Source organism: Ambystoma mexicanum, chromosome 11 (genome assembly GCF_040938575.1).
Source record: "Ambystoma mexicanum isolate Mex_15411 chromosome 11, UKY_AmexF1_1, whole genome shotgun sequence".
NCBI lineage: Eukaryota > Metazoa > Chordata > Amphibia > Caudata > Ambystomatidae > Ambystoma > Ambystoma mexicanum.
In genome coordinates, this window is record NC_090934.1 from 841,691,542 (window position 1) to 841,710,994 (window position 19,453).

The 19,453-nt window shown below is 45.0% G+C and overlaps 1 protein-coding gene across 10 annotated transcripts in view; it reads left to right on the forward strand.

Annotated features, from left to right (window-relative positions):
* VWCE (von Willebrand factor C and EGF domains) overlaps nucleotides 1–19,453 on the forward strand; it is a 520,650-nt gene that overhangs the window by 144,265 nt on the left and 356,932 nt on the right. For all 10 annotated transcript variants that reach the window (XR_011279709.1, XR_011279708.1, XR_011279710.1 and 7 more), the window contains 2 exons: nucleotides 5,486–5,575; nucleotides 17,089–17,145. Coding sequence is in view for 6 of the 10 variants with exons in the window: in XM_069623796.1 (XP_069479897.1) it covers nucleotides 5,486–5,575; nucleotides 17,089–17,145 (147 nt within the window). In the remaining 4 variants the exon portion in view is untranslated. The remainder of the gene's footprint in view (nucleotides 1–5,485; nucleotides 5,576–17,088; nucleotides 17,146–19,453) is intronic.

The window sequence follows — 19,453 nt, forward strand, 5'->3', positions numbered from 1 at the left end:
TGACCAGCCAATATTGGTGGGTCCTTTTTTAAGACATTTACTCAGTCTTAATGTCTGGCACTCTGTGAAAATCAAGCCTGCGTACAATGATGAATGACAAAACAGATTTGGAGGTTCCACATTTGTGTACTGAAGAAAACACTGGTCAACTAGCCAAATCTCAATAGAGCAGCAAAAACTAAAACCACCAAAATTTGATATGACAGAGTCCAGACAACTGCATATTTTAGCTCAAGAGCAGCAGATTGGATCTTATCATTCCTTGCAGGTTGCCAGCCTAGAGTTTTTCATAACTCCTATTGTGCTACCTGGTGGAATTATTTTGTGGAGTACCCCAAGGGCCATGTTTCTCTGCGACCATTTTTAACTTATTTATGAAACCCCTCTTTGATATTCTAGATAAGCATGGCGTATGTACACCAATTATGTGAATGATACACAGATTTTAATTCAGTTTATGGGAGATTATGGCACAGACACTTTGAGTTATAAATGACATTTTTACTCTTGACCAATGCTGGATGGCTCAGAATTCTCTTGTCCTAAATAGTAGCAAGACTGAACTATTGTTTTATTAAACGCAGATTGTATCATTCCAGTGTTACCTGAAGTGAAAAAATTGGGGGTTATTCTTGATTCCTCGCGTTCGATGAAGGATCATGTCAGCCAGGAGGTCAGCAGAGGTGAGGAGGAGAGAAAGCAGAAGCAAAGAGAAAGGTTTTGAGGTGCTTCCGGAAACAGAGATGGTTCTCCTCAAATTTAATGGAGGCAGGGAAGATTTTCCAGAGGGAAGCACCAGCCAAAGAAAGAGATCAACCACCAACCCCTTACTTGGAGAAGCGACTGATCCTGAGGTAGTTGGAGGTGATGAGCGGAGAGCTCGAGAAGGAAGGTATTTAGGAATCCCTGATCACGTGAGCTTGGACTGCATGACGTGGACTGGACTTCCTGATGTATCTGCCTGGCTGCTCCTGTATGCACCTGCACTCTAAACAGCCAGAAGGTTGCCGCCAAGGTGCCCCTGCTTCATCAAAGCCTCTGCCACTTTGGGACCTCACCTACCCTTTCCCTCACCTTCTTGAAGCCGCTGCATGCCATCCCAGCGGTTACTTGATCTGATCACATGTCTTTTCATGCCCCTAAATTCCATCCTTCCAGGGTGACCTCACACTGGGCATCTTCATCAAAGGGTGTTTTTTTGCCTGTTTGCCCCTGCTCGTGCCTGTTGACACACTGAATACTTCTTCTTTTTAGACTTTCCTTTGCTCTGTCTTGAATTTGTCTTCTTATTGTCTGCCCTGTGGCCTCTTTACCTCATATATCTCTATAGTCTTACCTCTTTTTCGTTATAGCACATTGCTATCCATACCATAGAGCAGTTTCTGCTTTTTAGTTTGTGCTATTAGGTGGCGCTTGCACCACCTCTTGGCCGAAACTATTGCTTTAGAGTATAGATAGGGAGAAATGGCCCATGAGGATGGACACACAGCTTGTAGGTTTTATTTGGTAATTTGCCCACCCATTGACTGTCAATGGACATGCTCATCCCCATGGCCATTCTCACACAGTTCCTGCCCAAAACACCTCCTTGTGGGAACTCTTTGAGCTCACTTTAATCAAGGCTTACCATCACATTTTACACTCGAAGTGCTTTCCAGTGTTTTTTCAAAGCAGTCTTCTAAGAGTTAATGATTTAATAGGAGCTGTAAACCTGCTACTGGTGTAATTAGAATGTCTTAACTATGTCTGCCTTCAGCCACTCAATTTATATTACTATGCGTGGCCTTCACTGAAGTATTGTTAACAACAACATTGGCATTAGGCATTTGCCTGGGACCGCTATTATATGCCCAGGTACTCAAACCATTTGGCACCTCCTACCATCAGTGGCCAGTAAATACCACTACGGCAGTGTCTGGCAAGTGCCTTTCCCATGCCTACACAAAATCCCAAACTGTTGGCATTGCCAATGCGTATATCCTGTACCTTCTGCTTCTCCTCTTCTACTTTGTTTTTTACTCTAAATAGTATGCATTCCCCAATCCATATTTGACTCTCCTTAAGGTATATTACCTGCCCTCTCTTACTTGTCCTGCAATCAATCTAATCTTTTCTATCTATTTCCTTCTACCCACCATCACTAGTCTCGTTTGGATTGTGGAACTCCTGCTCCTTCTGGAACGTTTACTCTGACTTAATGTACATTTTCTCTGCCTTACTGAAAGTTGGATCATTCCCTCTAACACCCCTATTCCTGTGTCTCTCTCCTCTCCTATTGCTCATTTGTGTTATGCTCCCTGCCTCAGTGGTAATGGTGAGGGATTGGCATCCTTTACAACTCCTCATGGATTATTCCTTCTCTGCCATCTAGTCTCCCATGATAGTCTGCAATTGAACATCATTTCTTCTCCTTTTGCATGCAAACCCCTGACCCCCCTTGTTTCTCTTCCCTTGCCTCTTCTGACTTTGCTATTTCACCATTAAAGTTTCCTCATTGCAATCTTCCTCTAGTACAACCACAGTTCAATCTGCTTCAACTCTCCCTTCTTCTCTATCTTCACAATCTTCTTATTCGATTCTTACTGACACTGCCTTCTTCCTCACTCAAGTTCATCCAAGAGCCTATCCTTTCGATCCTGTCCCATCCTCTCTCATTCCGTCTATCTTCCCCCAACGTATTGTTTATCACACTGGTCTTCTTAAACTTTCTCTTTACATCCTCGTTCCCCTCTTCTTTTAAGCATTCAGTTATCATTGGTGTATTAAAAACCTTCTCTCGATTCCACACTCCCAGGGAATTTCCCCCCTCTCTCTTCCTTTCTAAACACTTGAAGTATTTCTTCTGCAGACAGTTCTCTTTTTTGTATTTTCACTCTGTGCTTCCTTTAGTTCAGTCAGGCTTTCGATCCTCCCATCGCACTGAACCAACTCTTCCCCACTTCCTACCCTCCTTTCTGCCTGTCATGTTAAACTCTCTTGTGTTATTGTTCTTTTAGAGCTATGTGCAGCTTTTGATTCTGTCGGTCAACCTACACTTCTCTCTAGACTTTCCTATCTGGGGCTATCAGGATCCATTCTTCAATGGTTCCGCTTCTATCTTTCTGAACTATCCTGAATACTGAATTTGAATCTTAGGTCACATTTCTTCTTCTCATCTTCTACCTGGTGTTGCCCATGTCCTCTTCTGTTTTCTATTTATACAATAGCTCTTTCTGCTCTCATCACTTTATTTAATGCACTTCTATGCGGATGACTCTCAGAGCTGTTTATCTGTATCCTCTTTCCCTGACTCTTTTCACACCACTGTCTGTAACTGTCTCTTTGCTGTCCAGTCTTGAACGCATGTTCACTTTCTTCACCTCAACTCAACAACAAAGTTCTCTTTTTCGGAGCTGCCATCTTCCTCCGCCTCCTCCTGCTCGTTCTTCCCTCCCACTGTACTCACTTTCTCTTCATCTGCTCAAAAACTCTGCATCATTTTCAACTCAACTCTCCCTATTTCCACACATCCCTCATACGGCCCTTATACAACCTCTTTATCTTTTCAATATTCATTGTGCATATCCTTTTCTATTGTCTCAAGCTATTGAGCTGAGTCAGTGGCCCAGTGGTCTAATGCATCCACTACAGGGGCCTGTGTTTGACCTCATGGTCACAGGTTCGAATCCTGGCATATCCACTCAGCCCTTCATTCTTCTGAGGTCAATAAAATGAGTACCATTAAGTTGGGTAACAATAAACCTCTGCTGAATGTCTGCTTTACAAATACACCTGTTATGTTACGTTATTGCACTCCTCATTGTTTCCCTTATATTCTCTCTCCTCAATTTCTGTTCTGGACTTCCTGCTTCCCACCTTACTCCTCTCCACTCTGTCTATAATTCCACTATCTGTTTTCTCTTCTTTCATTCTCTACGTTTTTTTTATCAATTCTTATGTTCTTTCTATCTCTTTTCTCCATTTTCACTCCATTCCTTTTTTTATCATATACTGGTGCATTCATGGTCTCTCCCAGCTTTATCTTTCCTCTTTTAACACTTTGTATTCTTCATCACATTCCCTCTATTCATCATTTCTAGACCTTTGTGAGCCCCAACACTCTTTGAGTGCAACATTTGATTTTAAGGCTTGAGAAAGTGAGCTCAAAGTGATCCTAGGAGGGTGTGTTTTGACAGAGAGGGGCAGGAAGTGGGAGCCAATAGCTATTAGGATTAGCATGGCCATGGACAGTAAATGAGTAGGTAAATTACTAAACAAGACCTACAAGCAATGCCCCTCCTCATATGCAATCTCTCCCTAGCTGTACCCCAATGCATTCGTTTCTGCTTAGAGTTGGTGATAAAGCGCCACCTTAGAGCCAAAAATAAAAAAATATGTTCATACATAGCTAGAAGGCGTAGGTATACATTTGAAAGGTAACTTCTTTTATACATTCTAAAGAAACAACACAACAACACATGACACAAGAACTGTAAAGAATAAAAACAATACAATGAAACATATGTGCATAATGATGGTACATAGAAAGTCGTATGTTTAATGGAATATGTATAGTTCATAGTGAGAAGGATTCTATATTTTTGGATACTAGTTCAAGTAATGCAGATATTTGTCAAATACCTCATCCTAATCAGGTGGCTATGATCAATTGGCTGAGTTCTAAATTGACAGTCAACATATACGTTTCAGTATACATATGACTTTCACGCCTTCAACAGGTCGAAAGGCAAGTGAAAGCAAGGCGCTGTGTCCTGCACAAGCAATGAGATGGAGAATTTCTAAGTGAATGCTAACATGGAAATAGCTTAAACATTGTTTTATATTGCCATGTTGGGTTGCCGTGAAAAGTGAAACAACGGCACTTATACACTTGCCAATTTAGCAAACAAGGATATCCCGCGGTAAGGTACGTCTGAATTGAATGTTAATGCACCTGCTGCAAGCTAGCATGCAGGGACAAGCTAGAGTTCTACCTGAGTTCGGCTAATAGAGCATGTCTGATTGCAGGAAAAAGCAGGTGGTCACATATATTAATTTGTGTGATAATTGGGGAAGAATCCACCTGAAATCTAAGAGCCAGAGAGCAGGAGGGTTGATCATGAACTCATGGCACTGTGATGATCTGAAGCGGGGGGAGGGGTGTGGGTTGAAAGAGACTAATCATGAGTACGGTAAGCTGTTAGAGGCGATTACTAGTTAGGCAAGGGCTTTCTGCCATGCAATTCTCGGTATCGCTAATTCCCCTGCATGGCACTAGAAATCCCTTAATTCCCTAAGCGATACTGTCCAAAAGCCATGGTCAATGCTGGGCATTAGTGACGTTCATGATCAGAGCCAGCACTAATGTTGTGCTCTAGCAAGACACTAACTGGCCACATTCGTTGAATAGCTACTATCTCATTGACATATGTAAGTGTTTTTGATCACAATATTGTTTGAATATATACATGGTTACTAGATGTCTCTCTTCTTTCTTTGTCTACAGCTATTTGCCCCTTTGGTTGTGGCAGCGGATCCTGCATAGCTCCCAATGTCTGTTCATGTCGAGGTGGCCAGCAAGGCATCACATGTCCAGGTAAACCCATACACAAGAATATGACCCTGTCAATATGCTTAACATAATTTTCACGGAATTCTAGGTTCGTACATAGAGGAAACATATCAATGTCACAAAGCATTCATGTCTTACATCATTGTTCTGGAAAACATATTTATTTTGTAGGGGTAAATTGATATGGCATTCTCCATCCACTTATAGGTAGTGGTACTCCACCTATACCTTTCTGTTATCAGAAACAGGTTAGTCGATATTGCTTTTATTAACTATTCAATGCATTTGACAGTGTGAATACGTAGGTTTTGCGGCAGAAACCTTTTAATTGGGGTTGCCCGCTGGACTTATTAAATATGATCATGGCTCTCTACTGAAATATTACCATTAAAGTTAGATTGAACAAGCAAGGTTTGTTATCCTCGGCCATGGCTAGGAACAGAGGACTTAAGCAGGTGTGCGTCCTGGCACCCCTACTTTTTAACCTTTTAACCTTTTGATCTCTGATATTGGAGCGAGTATAACGCAACAGCACTCCTTTCCTCCTCGCTCAGGTCCTTCTCTGATCAACCTGCTGTTATATGATGATCGGGCCATTGTAGATCATACGCATATCAGTCTTCAGCAACAACGGAAGGCTTTGGAGAGTTACGCACTAAGAAATGATTTCATTTTAAACATCAGAAAAACAAACATTCTTGCTTTTAAACTAGCTAGGAAAAGACCTGATATTAAGTTCAAATGGTATTTGAATAACACCACATTAGAAAGAGAGCTATCCAAGAAGCAGAAGAAAACTGGAAAACCCAAGCATTTGTACAGAAACATTAATAGTATACAATCCAATAATGAACAAACAACCGCAGTGGGTGAATGTATCTGCTCGTGGAGCCCCTGCTCAAGTCTCCAGCATTAACAAGCAAGTATAATAATTGATACAATCACACTGTGCATGTGTCCTGAATCGTTTTTATTGGTTTTGCACAAAATTAGTCGAGTTTGAACCAGCCGACTCGTTTTTCGAGCTCTGCTCTTCTTCGAGAGCTAGGGTAATGTACAGCATACCACATCATTCAATATCGATAGTTAAAAACATCAAAGGAAAGCCAAAACAACAAAAACCTGGGTGGCATCGGGGTACAGTAGCCAGCACTAGAAAATTCAAATTATGTATGTCCAAAAATGTAGTACAAAAAAAGGATACATTTCACATCATCCATTTCCGGTCCAGCAAGGAAAACACCAAAATAAACAGACATGTATGTTGGTTAATATACATTCATTCATTTGGTAATACTACGTGTAATGTGTCACAGGGTTCGTAGCGCTATATATATATATGCAAAATTATTATTTTTATTATTATGATTAGTTCTTGTTGCTGGACCTCTGTGGTCAGCAATGCAGATGTTGATTTCCCAGCGAAGCCTGGCCAAACATATTCAGCTATAAATCAAACCCTGGCTGTGTTTTGGCTGTTTTGGCCAAACTTGGCTTCCCCAAAATTTGTGGGTGTTTCAATCTGAGTGATTCAGGAGGATCAGGCTAAATAGTATAACTAGGGCTACGTAGATCAGTTTTGGAATTTGTCTACGTCTGCCCTTCAATTTCTACCTCTTCATCTTCACCTCCTGCTGCCCACAATTTCTGCTTCTTCATGTTCCACCTCCTGTTGCCCCTGTTGCCTCTTGTGCTTCACTTTTATCTCCCATTCTCCTGTTCCACCTTCTACTGGCCCTCCCTCTTTGACATCTCATGTTACTTGTCTTGCTCCTGACCCTCCTCCTCGCCAGAAGGTGAGATGGTCCCACAACCCAACAAGCTCCACCGGTTCTATCACTATTGTTGGGTCAGGGGGACTTAGGAAAGGTTTTCACACAATGTACCTGCCAGTACAAAGGGTTTCACAGCGGGCTGCTTGTTTTCTGTTTTTGGGGTGATGTAAGGGGACAGGATTAAAATAAAGAATGAGTTAATTAAAGTTATCATACATTTTCTTTTCTTTTTTTCCTTAATTTTGGGTGGATGGCAGGTGGAAAGAAAAAGAAAAGGTCTGAAAAAAAACCCAATCATAAAGGGTTTACAAGAAATTTCATAAAGGGTTTGTTTTTTCTATTTTTTGTCTTTTTGCGGTGGATGGAATAAATAGGAAGGAAATGAGATAGTAAACAACAATCAGAAAAAGATTCATAATGGGACTTCAGAGACCTTCAAAAAACAAGGTCATCTGCAAACCTACAGTCCCTTCTCTCTGCAATTATGAACCACCCGCTGGCTGCACTTGTGAGCTAACTGCACTTCCCCTCCTCCTGGCACTTCTCCTCTTCCCCGCACTTGCGTGATCTGAATGACACAAGGTCTAGTAAGATCGTTATTTTGTCCTCCTTTGTTTCCCCCCAAATGTCTTGTCGCGTCTAGAAACACTTGTGTACCGGCGCGTTATAAATGATATGATATCATATGATAAGGCATTTATAACGCGCCTATACACAAGTGTTTGAAGGCGGGACGAGGCAACGGAGGGGAACAAGGGAGGACGGACAACGATCCTACTAGGCCAGGTGTCATTCAGATCGTGCAAGTGTGTGGGAAGGGGGCCGGGACAGTGCAGTACATGGGAATAGAAATAACAATAAATAACAGCCAGCATGTGGCAAGTGCATGGGTAAGTGCAGACATCAGGTGTAAGGGCTGGTGTGGGGGACTATAGGGATACAGAAACAGTCCCCAAGTGCAGGGGCAGCTAGGTGGGCAGTGCAGGTGTGTGACACTGGCGGGGGAGGGACCTGGGCCCGAGATCAGAGGGTGTCCAGGTAGCTAGTGCAGTCCTTGTTACAGCCGGGAGTTCAGCAGAGGAGAGGAGGAGAAAAAGCAGAAGCAAAGAGAAAGGTTTTGAGGTGCTTCCGGAACCGGAGATGGTTCTCCTCAGGTTTAGGGGAGGAAGGGAGGCTGTTCCAGAGGGAGGAACCAGCCGAAGAAAGAGATCTACCACCAACTCGTTGCTTGGAGAAGCGACTGACCCTGAGGGAGTTGGAGGCGGATGAGCGAAGAGCTCGAGAAGGAAGATGTTTAGGAAGAGAGAGTTGAAGGTATTGAGGCCCCAGGTCCCAGAAGACCTTGTGGACGATGCATAGGGTTTTGAACTTAATCCTCGCAGCCACTGGGAGCCAGTGCAGAGATTTCAGTCCTGGAGAGATACGATCCCTGGGCTTGAGGCCAAGGACAAGCCTCACAGTCCTATTCGGGATAAGTTGCAGGGGGTGGAGAGTGGAAGCAGGCAGATTTAGAAAGAGGCTGTTGTAATAGTCCAGCCTAGAGAGAACCAGGGCTCTGGAGACAGTGAGCTTCTGGGGGAAGGAGAGGAAAGGAAAAATACCTCTGAGAAGGTGCAGCTGGTAGTGTGACTTCTTAGATACGTCAGAGATGTGAGGAGAGAAGGAGAGTGTGGAGTCGAAGATGACCCCGAGGTTTTTAGCCTTGCAGGTGGGAGCAGGAAGAGGGCCAAGAGATACCAGCCAGAGGGCTACAGGAAAGGAGGGAGCGGCTGTGCTGATGAGGAGAATCTCAGTGTTACTGGCATTAAGGCAGAGGTCATTGGCGGTACAACACTCCTGGATAGCCGACAGACAGTCAGAGATGAGGGAAGGAGAGGAGGCCGTCGAGGGTAGCCTGAAAATGAGCTGGGTGTCATCCGCATAGCACTGAAAGTTGGGGTAGAGCGCAGCAATGCGGTGGGCAAGGAGTGCCAGGTATTGGTTGTATGCCACATCATATCATATCAACGACAACGGTTAGAAAGGCTATAACTGCAGATATTCATAGACCTTTCATTGTCTCATGTTGGCAGCATTCGTATCCCAGAAGGAATGTGACCTGCAAGGCCACAAGAGGGAACATATGAACACGTTCCTAACTGCTAAATGTAAATGTAAAGGTAAACAACTGAAGAAACAAAAATAGATTTTAGACTTGTCAAAATGGTAGAGGATGTGGAGGATATTATTGGGTGTATGTCCCGGTGCAGAGATAGTACCACCTGGAATATATCTAATGTGACAGCACCAGAGGAAGCGCTGTAGCTGGTGCCGAGAGAGGGGCTTTATCCACTCATCTCCCATCCAGCCACAGGATACGCCAACCCATCATATGTGCCGTGGTCCTCGTTCTGCGCATGCACGGTGTACAGGGCACTGGGCAATGCCGGCTTTCTGTTCAAGCCTTGTTGTGGTGCCGGCTCCATATAACGGCCGGTGATCTTTTCCTTTGGTTTTGCTCAGTGTTTCGCTCCGGAATCCAGTGTTCCAGTTTACTTTTCCTTGCCCTCTTGTTGGTGTTCCTGTCCTTGATTCCTGCCCTGCTTTTCCTTGGCCCTCTGCTCTGTGGCCTGCCAGCCTCCTTTGCCGCCTTCCCTTCGGTTGCCTTTTTGGTTCTTCAGCCTCTCCCTGGCTTCCTTTTCTGTCCTTCATGCTGCTGCTGTTCCTGCCTGTTCCCTTGTACTAGTCTCGTCTCAACTTTGACCTGCTTGGGACCACACCATTATTGTCCATATTTTGACCTGTTCTTGTAATAGGTTTGGAGCTTGTAGGAACTGTGGATCTCTGCGCTAGGTTGTGATTTGGTGTTGATGCTTGTTCTGGGGTAGGCTGGTTAGCTCCAGCAGCCTGTATATGGGATTCCAACTGGACAGAGCTCCTGCAGTCCAAGTTTAATGTATATATTTTTGCAGGGATTGAAACCCTTTTGTACATTGGTGCTGGATCGGGTGATAACACGTTGTCTAATGACAGGACATTAGTTACTTCTTCAATGAATATCAGACACTTATTTTTTGCTTTGAGAAGATTTAGTTTTTTATTGTGTCAGTTGGTCACAATTGTTCTTTGACTAGCATTGGTTGTCACTTGTGTGACATACATTCTAATGTGTACTTTGTTCACAATGCAAGTCACAAATCTACATGCTTAGATTTGTGGGTGCCGACACGTGTTTCAACCGATGGTTTTTCTCAAGGCTGTGCATTTAGGTGAGGTGGTTTGTTGTGCTGCAGAGTGATAGTGACATATAGTGACATTAGTGTTCATTTTATAATACAAGTGGGGAGACCAGAAACAAATATAAGGTTTGCATGGGTACGTGACAGTTGCACCGTATATGTGGAGATCACATTTGGGTAAGGTGTGAATCATTGTTTGCCAATTTGGTGATTGTTGCATGCGAGTTACATATAGTTTGCATAGATCAGGTTGTTTACATCAGTAGTCATTTTCATGTATGGTGTCCCGGTGATTAATAAAGTCATTTATATAGTTACATCCATAATAATAAAATCATTGAAAACAAAGTCAAGACAGTAGTCGTGTTGGAAAAAGGAGAGAAAAGGGAAGGAAGGTAGAGAATTACCAGAGTATCTAGTAGTTGAGGAAAATTAGTTGAGGCTGTTTAAGGCTGGTATCGGTAAGTATGAGAAGGCTTACAAGTTTGGCTGTATTTGGATATCCTGTGTAGGTCTCTGTTTGGGTGTTTAAGGTGGTCGGGTGGATAGCATCTGGGGATGAAAATCAAGATTGGAGCAATGAGAGCGCTATTCCTGTGCGTGCTCCTTGATGTCTTCATTGCCACATAAGGGGGCTGGGTCAGGGCGTGTGTAAGTGCCCCTGGGACCCAGTGAAACGGTGGGTGTGGTGGCAGTAATCAGGGAGGCTGCTGCTGGTTTGAAATTGTCTAACGTGAGGGAGCCACGGGTTGGGGGTTGTGGGGGGGGTTCCTGTCATGGGCGTTCCTGGGTGCAGGACCCTGTAATGGGCTGCCCAGGTATACAGTGGTCTGAGGGATTGGGGGCCCCTGGTGGTGCATTAAGGTCCTTAGTGTTTCTCACATACCTCGTATGGAGGTGTGTAATTGCAGGTTAGTTTGAGGTTGGTAGTGTACTAACCATTGGGTCCAGGGCGTTTGGCTTGAGATCACTGTGGGAGGGGTCTATGCCCCCCTGGGTCCATTTTGGGGATGTATGCCTGCCCTGTTCATGGGGCTGGGGTGCCCAGGATTGTGAAAGTACGGGTCACTGCCCTCCTCTCTTAATGTTTCCGGTGTTGTGCCTTCCCTTTAGGCTGGTGTGACAACCTGGTGAGAGCTCCTATTAATGATGTCATACGCGTGTTTCAAGTGTGAGACCCGTGTTCCTATGGGTGCAATGTTGCTGCGAGTAGTGTTGATACCTGGCGCTGTGAAGGTGCCTATGTGGCTCTAGGAGATTGTGGCATGTTCTCCTACTGTTCCTCTGTAGAGGCTCCACGTGTGTTGTGCGGTGGGCTGGGGGAGAGAAGCGAATGGGTGTGCTGGCTGGGCCGTGTTTTGAGTTGGTGGGTTACCCTAGTGGTCCAGCGGTCAAGGCGTGTGTGGGGACGGGTCGTCTAGTGCAGAATTGGGAAGGGCGGTTGCCTGTAAAGTAGCGGCGAGTCTGCCTTGCCTACAGTGTTACCACTAGACATTTTGTGTGCCTGTGAGCGATTTGTTACAGGTGCTTCTTGGAGCCTGTACTAAAGTGTGATCTCTTGGGCAGTTTGCAGTGAGACAAGGGGTGCAGGGGGAGGGGGGGTTTGTGAAGGGGTAAACGTGGGTAGCTAGCTCTTTCCGGAGGCTTACCTGTACCTGGATATGTTGACCTGCTTGGGACCACACCATTGCCTGGAAGTCTTCGCCTACCATCTTCTTCCTCTGCAGAGACATCCTTGGACTTGGGAACCCAGTCTGACCTTCCCAGTCAGTGCTTGCACTGTTTCTATGCCACGTTAATCTGGGAAGGTCTGCCCCGTGACGTGGGTAGTTTATGCATGATCCCCCAGTTGCCTCCTGGGGGGTCTTGGGTTGGTTTCTCGCATCGCATTATCTTCACTGCATAAGAGAGCCTGGCGTCATCAGCACACGCACCCAGAAAATCAGGTATGCAGCACCAGCGAAATATCCTGCTTAATAATAGTGAGGGTGGTGTATGTTTTAGCTTTAAAATACATTGGGACGCATCTTAGCAGCCATATTGAAATTGTGGCCTAGCTTCGCACTGCAGCCAGAGTCACAGCCTGAGCCAAACACGTGGAAATAAGTGTATGCATGCGGGAATAGGGAATAGGTTGTAAGATGGGCTCCAGTGAGAAAGGCCAGAGCAGCAGAGATTCATAGACCTTTCATTGTCTCATGTTGCCAGCATTCGTATACCAGATGCAATCCCACGAGAAGGAGGGCACGGGCCTTCAACCTTCGCAGTCCCAGCTCTAAATTATAGCACCTAGATGCTCCATTCCAAGACCCCCAGCATTCCAAGGTACCAGTCAGTCCCAGACCACCAACCATAAAAACTGTTGGACCACCAATCGATCAAGAAAGATCAGAAAGCTGGGACCAGTTGCCTCCACCATTGGGGACCTGATTTGTGCTTGAGATGCTGGGAGAGATAAAACACCATAGCCAAAATGAAGGTGCAGCGCTTTGGATGGGCGCTGATGTGTCGGGAATTGAGCTATAATGACCTAGAAGTATCTTCTTAGCCCTTGTCTGCATTACCACGTGCACACTAGGTTAGAAATAGAGCCTGCATTGTTTTTCTTCACATAATCACTAATTAATTGTAACTTCATGCCTGGTGATGCGCAAGGAGGAGCCCACGTGGCAGAAGATGGACAGAAGGCGCTGGGACCAATGGCCTGGCATCCCTTATGGAACAGGTAGCCTTTGTATAAGGTCTCATCCAACCAGCCATTTGGATTTGTTCATTATGTATTTTACGCCACTGATGACGCTGTGTGCCTTCATAAAGTGTTGTTCATACTGATTTTGCCAGAACACTCCGCGGCAGCAGAGTTCTTTGCTGCGCACTTCTATTTTTGTCGAAATGCAATTTTGTTCCTCTTGCAAGAGGTGTGCTGGGCCTTTTTCCCTAATGGGTTGCTTTTTATCTGGTGTGAGCGTTGAGGGGTTACAAATATCAGACTTCTGTGTACTGGTAAATGGAAGAAGATTTCTTCTCATGCCTAAAAAGAATAAAACATGACTACGGGGCACAAAAATGTGGATACAGGGAGATGGTTGGCATGTGACAATTTGATTTTTGGTTATCTCTTCTACACAGTCAATCTTGCAAAAAAAGCTGTTATAAGAGAAAATACACATAAAGCCATGTCTACATCAGAAAGAAGGTTGGAGCACAAGGGATTAAATAAATTTGGAGGAGGTGGGCAGAGATTTAGCAGAGGCAGTGGAGAAATATCAGGAGGTGGTGGAGCGAGATGTGGAGGAAGTGGTAGAGGAACATCAGAAGGTGGAAGGGAACTTTAGAGGACGTGGCAGACCCATCAGTGGTCGAATGTCCTCTGGTGAGTGATCTGGTCTGGTTTCCGCCTCGATAATACTAACACTTTTTTCACTTCCTCATCTTTTGAACTTAAATGCAGTGTAGGGAAAGACTCTCCACTAGTGGTGCCTGGACATCGATAGCACAGATCCTTTAAACCCTTAACCCATCCTCCTGATCTGACGTGTTGCCTGCCACACTTGTTGTTCAGTAGATCTCTGCACTCTTAGCAACAAACACAGATACAAAGTTCAGAGGCTCCAAGTGTTCTTTCACCCCACACTTTGTCTGGCAGTGGGCACATGTACGATGTGAACCGGAAGCAGAGCGGTCTTCTGGAGATTTCATTTTCCATTGTCTGGGAGTCGGGGGCCAGAGACTTGTACATCAAAACTTGTTTATGGGGGAGGGAAAGTTCAGTGCTCATCTGCTCATATAGGAGCAAAACATGGCGGGCTAGGAACTGCTGGATGTGGCTGGGAGGATGTTGCTGCAAATGTGGTCGGCAGCTCGCTAATGGAAGAGGTGTCAGTCGACGGGCTGGGGACGTTCCTGCTGGTCAGCTGGTTTAGGTACATGCAGATATTCTTGCGCTGCTGATTCTTGGTGCCTAGAGACTGTGGCAGTTCTCGGGCAGCTGGCCTGGTATCCCCAGTGAGGAAACTGAGCTTGAGGACACTGTGTTGACCAGCATGACGTGCCGCGTAACAACTTCACCTTGCAGAAGCGACGGAATTACATGTCCGCCATCAGTAGAGAAAGGACTATACAGCTCCACATCAAGAACCTCACATCCTTCTTGTGACCAGAAAGGTCTGGATGTGACCAAGGACAGCAAGTCCCACAGACCTAGGTCTGGTGCTGTGCAAGGTGGTTTGACTCCTGTTTGTAACTCGCAGGGGCTTGGTTTACCTTAGTGATGGTGATCACCTGGAGTTGCCCGATTTCTCCACGAGGCTTTAGCAGCACATCTGTACTGTGCACATTTGAAGAAGACATTATTTGGGGCTTAACTATTTTTACAGTTGCAGGTATTGATCCATATACATGTTTTCTACTGTAATGAGGGATTGGTGTGTCCTGCTTGTTTTGCAGAATTATTTTGTAATATGTTGCAAGGCATTCCTGTTGCACAGTTTTCCTGGTCTCATCATATAATTTCTATCTTGTTGGATTTCTTTTTCGTTTTTCTTCTTCTCTGTAATGTGTTTCTGTTATCATTAATCCTAATAATGTACCATCTCATTATTTTTTGTAAAGCAATTTTGTTGGAAAGCGCTATAGAAGCTCAAAAAACAAACAGTGGCTGTCATCTTGATGTTTATTTTGTTTCTAGCTGACATACCCGGCATTGCCCAGGCTTTACTTCCCTCATAGGTACAGGTAACTCTGCAAAGTTTGGTGTAGATTGGTGAAACGGTGTGGAATTGTATAAGGAACAACTCTTTGCCAAGCCTCAAATCCACAAACAAATTTTGACTTTTGCCGAAATCCAGGGAAAGGGGTGGGTGCCCAAATGTCATGAAGCCAGTAATGTCCGGAGGGTCCTAATAGGTGACTGCACGATTTGGTGACGATTGGTGAACGCTGTGGAATTGTATAGGGAACATATGTGAAGCCATAAACCCTCAACCCCACAAATGTTCACTTTTATATATGTATATATATAGAAGATAGATAGATATCCAGATGATATACCTATTCAGGCTTTAGTATTGATGTAGACACCTGCATGCCTCATCCGTATTAGCATGCAGTTAAGAAGGTTCAATTCAGAATATGTCCCTCTAGTAAACAAACAGTAGGCAGAGCACTAGAAGGAACTGTTCTTTATTTGTAGTTAATAATAAATAGAAATATCTATATATTTGTAGTTACAGCATACGATAATAGGTAAGTACTAAGAGGAACACAGGCACCCACCAGGTTCATTCTACAGCTATCCTAACACTACTGGAATCCATACATACCACACTCCACAGTAAGGGGTCTGCCAGTGGTATCTCTCCATGCTGACCACCCCATGCTCCTGCTTCACCACAGGTATGGGGAACATCACGGGTAGATCCACATAGACTGGTCAATCATGGTGATTCTGTTAAGAGTGCAACCTTCATGACTGTAGCAATCACCCCCACATTGGGGGGCATAGATGGCTGGTAACGGCCTCGAGTCTGAGGTGGCCTGCCATATATGCCTTCCCGACAAGGGGGTGATAGCTATTAGCATCCTGGGGTTTGACCAGGTGCAAATAGTTTTTTTTGCAGGAGATTGGCTCTGTGCATATTGCACAAGCCCAATCACCTCTTTAAAAAAACAAGATGGTTGCCGCCATAGGAACAGGGACTTAGTCCCTTTCCTTTGTCTATACCTGCTGTGGGTGGGAGGAGCGCTGGGATTGGAGACATGGCTCCATGTAAGTGTGGGGGGAGGGCAGGGGTGGGATGTCTTTGGGAGTTTGGAGGAGGGTGGGGACATGGGTAAGCAACAGGGAGATACTCCCTGTTGCCTCACCACAATCAAGATGGCACCATCCGAGGATTGGCCTCTGCTGGCTGGAAAAAGCAAGCGGTACACAGAGTGTTCTCGTCTCCTTTTCCAGCAACCTGATTGTCTGAGCACCCTTGCCTAGGTGCGAATGTCCATTCTTTCCAGCTAAATTCTGCTCCACCCAAGGCCTTGTGCAGTCACCCTCGAAAACATTTTTTGAGGCCGTATTCGAGACGTCAAAAGAAGGTTGTTAAAAATGAAATGTAATAATCCATGCTTTCTTAGTAGGTGAACATTTCACCTTCAAAGCCCGCTTCAGATCCGACAACAACATCAGTGCAACATCACTGGTGATTGTTTTGGGTGCACTATATGATAGCACGATATAATAGCACCCCATTACGCTGTATGGTAGGTGGATCACCATTGTAATTAGGGTGATTCATTGCCCAGTTCTGGTAAGCACTACATTTTCATATAGCTGTTAATTAATTCAATGTCTCTTTTTTTCCTGCTGCCACATGACTGCTGATGCCAGTGGTGTGGCTATATGCCCAGAGCAGTGCAAGTAGAAGCAAGGGCAATACACCTCTGTGCATCTCTTGCTCTGTAGTGTTTCTGATGCAAGTCTTAGCCACTTGTCACACTGTGACCTGCCATCCTTCCGGTCCACCTTTCATCATGCAGTTTTCTCTTGTTTCAGATGAAGGAGCAGCCACTGACTTCCTGGTTCAGTATGTGGAGGGGATACATGGAAAAGGTAAAAAGGGTCTGGGTGTGTAGCATGAACATAGCAAAACCTTTTTGTGCAGACAAAGGGTCATGCAAGTAAATCACCTGTCAGAGCCGGGGGATCAACAGACAGCTCAAGACTCAGAAGGTGTGGTTCAAATTAGTTTATGACACAAGAAAGGCATTTCAATGGTTTGGGGGTGGACTGACCTCAAGAGCAGGGAATATCCAACAAAACCAAGGATGAGCAATTCCAACTTGCTTTAGGATCATAGGACATCAGTCCATCCCGCTCCTCCCTTGGATACCCCCCCTGACAGTCAAGTAACATCTCACTTACAGTCTGTGGAGTTTCAAGTGGCTCTTGCACTTCCTTCTTGGCTTGCGTGAATGATTGCCCTTTTGTCACTTGGTCTGGGTGTTGTATTACTGTGTGGTCAACTTCACCTCATAGGGCTCGAGTGACCCTTGATTCATCGGACAGGATTCCATGTTTGGAGGATGATTTGTATTTGTATTTGTTTTATTTGTATAGCGCAAACCAGGCCCGGAGGCTATCGGGCACGTATCTTGAGGCAGAGGTTACATATCAATATAACAATGCAAAGAACATATAAATAGAACATACAGGTCGAGCAATACAATAAGATCACAGTGCAGATTCAAGAACTAATACATACATAGGCAAGCTTATCAAAGTGACAATTGGTCTTCAGAGGAGACTAGCCACGTTTTGACTTTGTGTTTAAATGAATTCAGGGAGGGCAAGTTTCTGATAGTGAGAGGCACAGAGTTCCACAGTTTGGCTGCCAAAACTGGGAAACTAGCCCCCCCGGCTGTTCGGAGCTTGAATCTCGGGATCAGTAGGCTCTGGCTAGTGGCAGACCTTAGTGAGCGAGGTGGGATATACTGGGTAAACCGGGAGGATAGATAGCTAGAGGCCTGGTTATTCATGCACTTGTAAGTCAAGGCAAGAGATTTTAGTGGGATCCTTTGGGAGACTGACAGCCAGTGAAGGTTCTTCCTAGTTTCAGAGATGTGGGAAGATCTAGGGATGTTGAGGGCAGCTCTGTTAGTGTTATTTTGTGTAACCTGGAGTTTGTCAAGGTTACATTGGTTGGTGCCTTGGTACAGAGCATTGCAGTAGTCAAGTTTGGACATGACCAAAGTCCTAGCAAGAGTAGTGCAGTTGTGAGAGGAGAGAAAAGGGCGGCATGCTGTGATCAACTTGCATGTGTAGGCAGAGGCAGCTACTACTGCATTTTGTTTGTCTGTGAAGGTAAAGAGTGGAATCGAGGTAAATTCCGAGGGTTTTAGTATCTTTGGAAACTTTTATAGAGTTTCCGTCGATGTTGAAGGAGCTGAACATAGGATTCAACTTGTTCAGTCTTTGCTGTGTCCCTAGTATGAGGTGCTCTGTCTTATCGTCATTAAGACAGAGCTCATGTTGTGCCATCCAGGTTTGAATGACAAGCCGAGCTGAATTGGGTATTGGCAATAGGTCTCATAGTGATCTTATCACTGTGTATGAATGCGACTCCACCTCCTTTAGAGAACTTGGATTGTCGATCATTTCTGATGGCGTAACCCTTAGGTATGGATAGTGCAAGGAGTGGGCCAGAGGCATCATGTAGCCAAGTTGCAGTAATGGCTAAGAAGTCAAGGTTTTGGACAGTTATAAGGTCTGCGATGTCAAGGGCGTGAGCAGTGAGGGATCTGGCATTGATAAGGGCTCCTTCGAGTGTTGAGATAGGTGTGGTGGAGAACGGTGAGTTAGGGGGCGAGGGTGGGCTGAGCTGTGAGAGGGCGGTGTGGTTGCGCTGAATGCAAGATGGTCGGGGTAGTCTAGATCTAAGTCTGGTGTTCCGATATTGTACAGTGCATCGAATGTTAGGTGAAGGTTTGGTGGCAAAGTGTTTGAGCCACAGGGCTGGTTCGTTAAGGTAGGGATTTGAGGGAGGGGCAGAGCAGTGGAGCATGGTAGAGGGCAGGGTGTACATGTGGTGTGGTTTGGGGTACTGGCGGGAGGTGTGTGTAGCATGAGGGATAAGGATCCTAGGATAGCTATATAGGTCAAGTAGGGGCTAGTAAAGGGCAGTGACCACATGTCGTGACCTGATGGGTATGGTAAGGTGGCTCAGGGAGGGATTACAGTTCGGGAGGCAGTGACCGAGTGATTAAAGCACAGTTAGATTCAGTGGAGTGGGGGTGATATCTATAGTCGAAATGTTACTTGTGGTCTACTAATCAGCAAATCAGAGACAGTTAGGCACAATGCAATTATAGTATCATCTAGATTCGAAAGATTGCATTTGGGCAGCAAATCAGCAATTCTA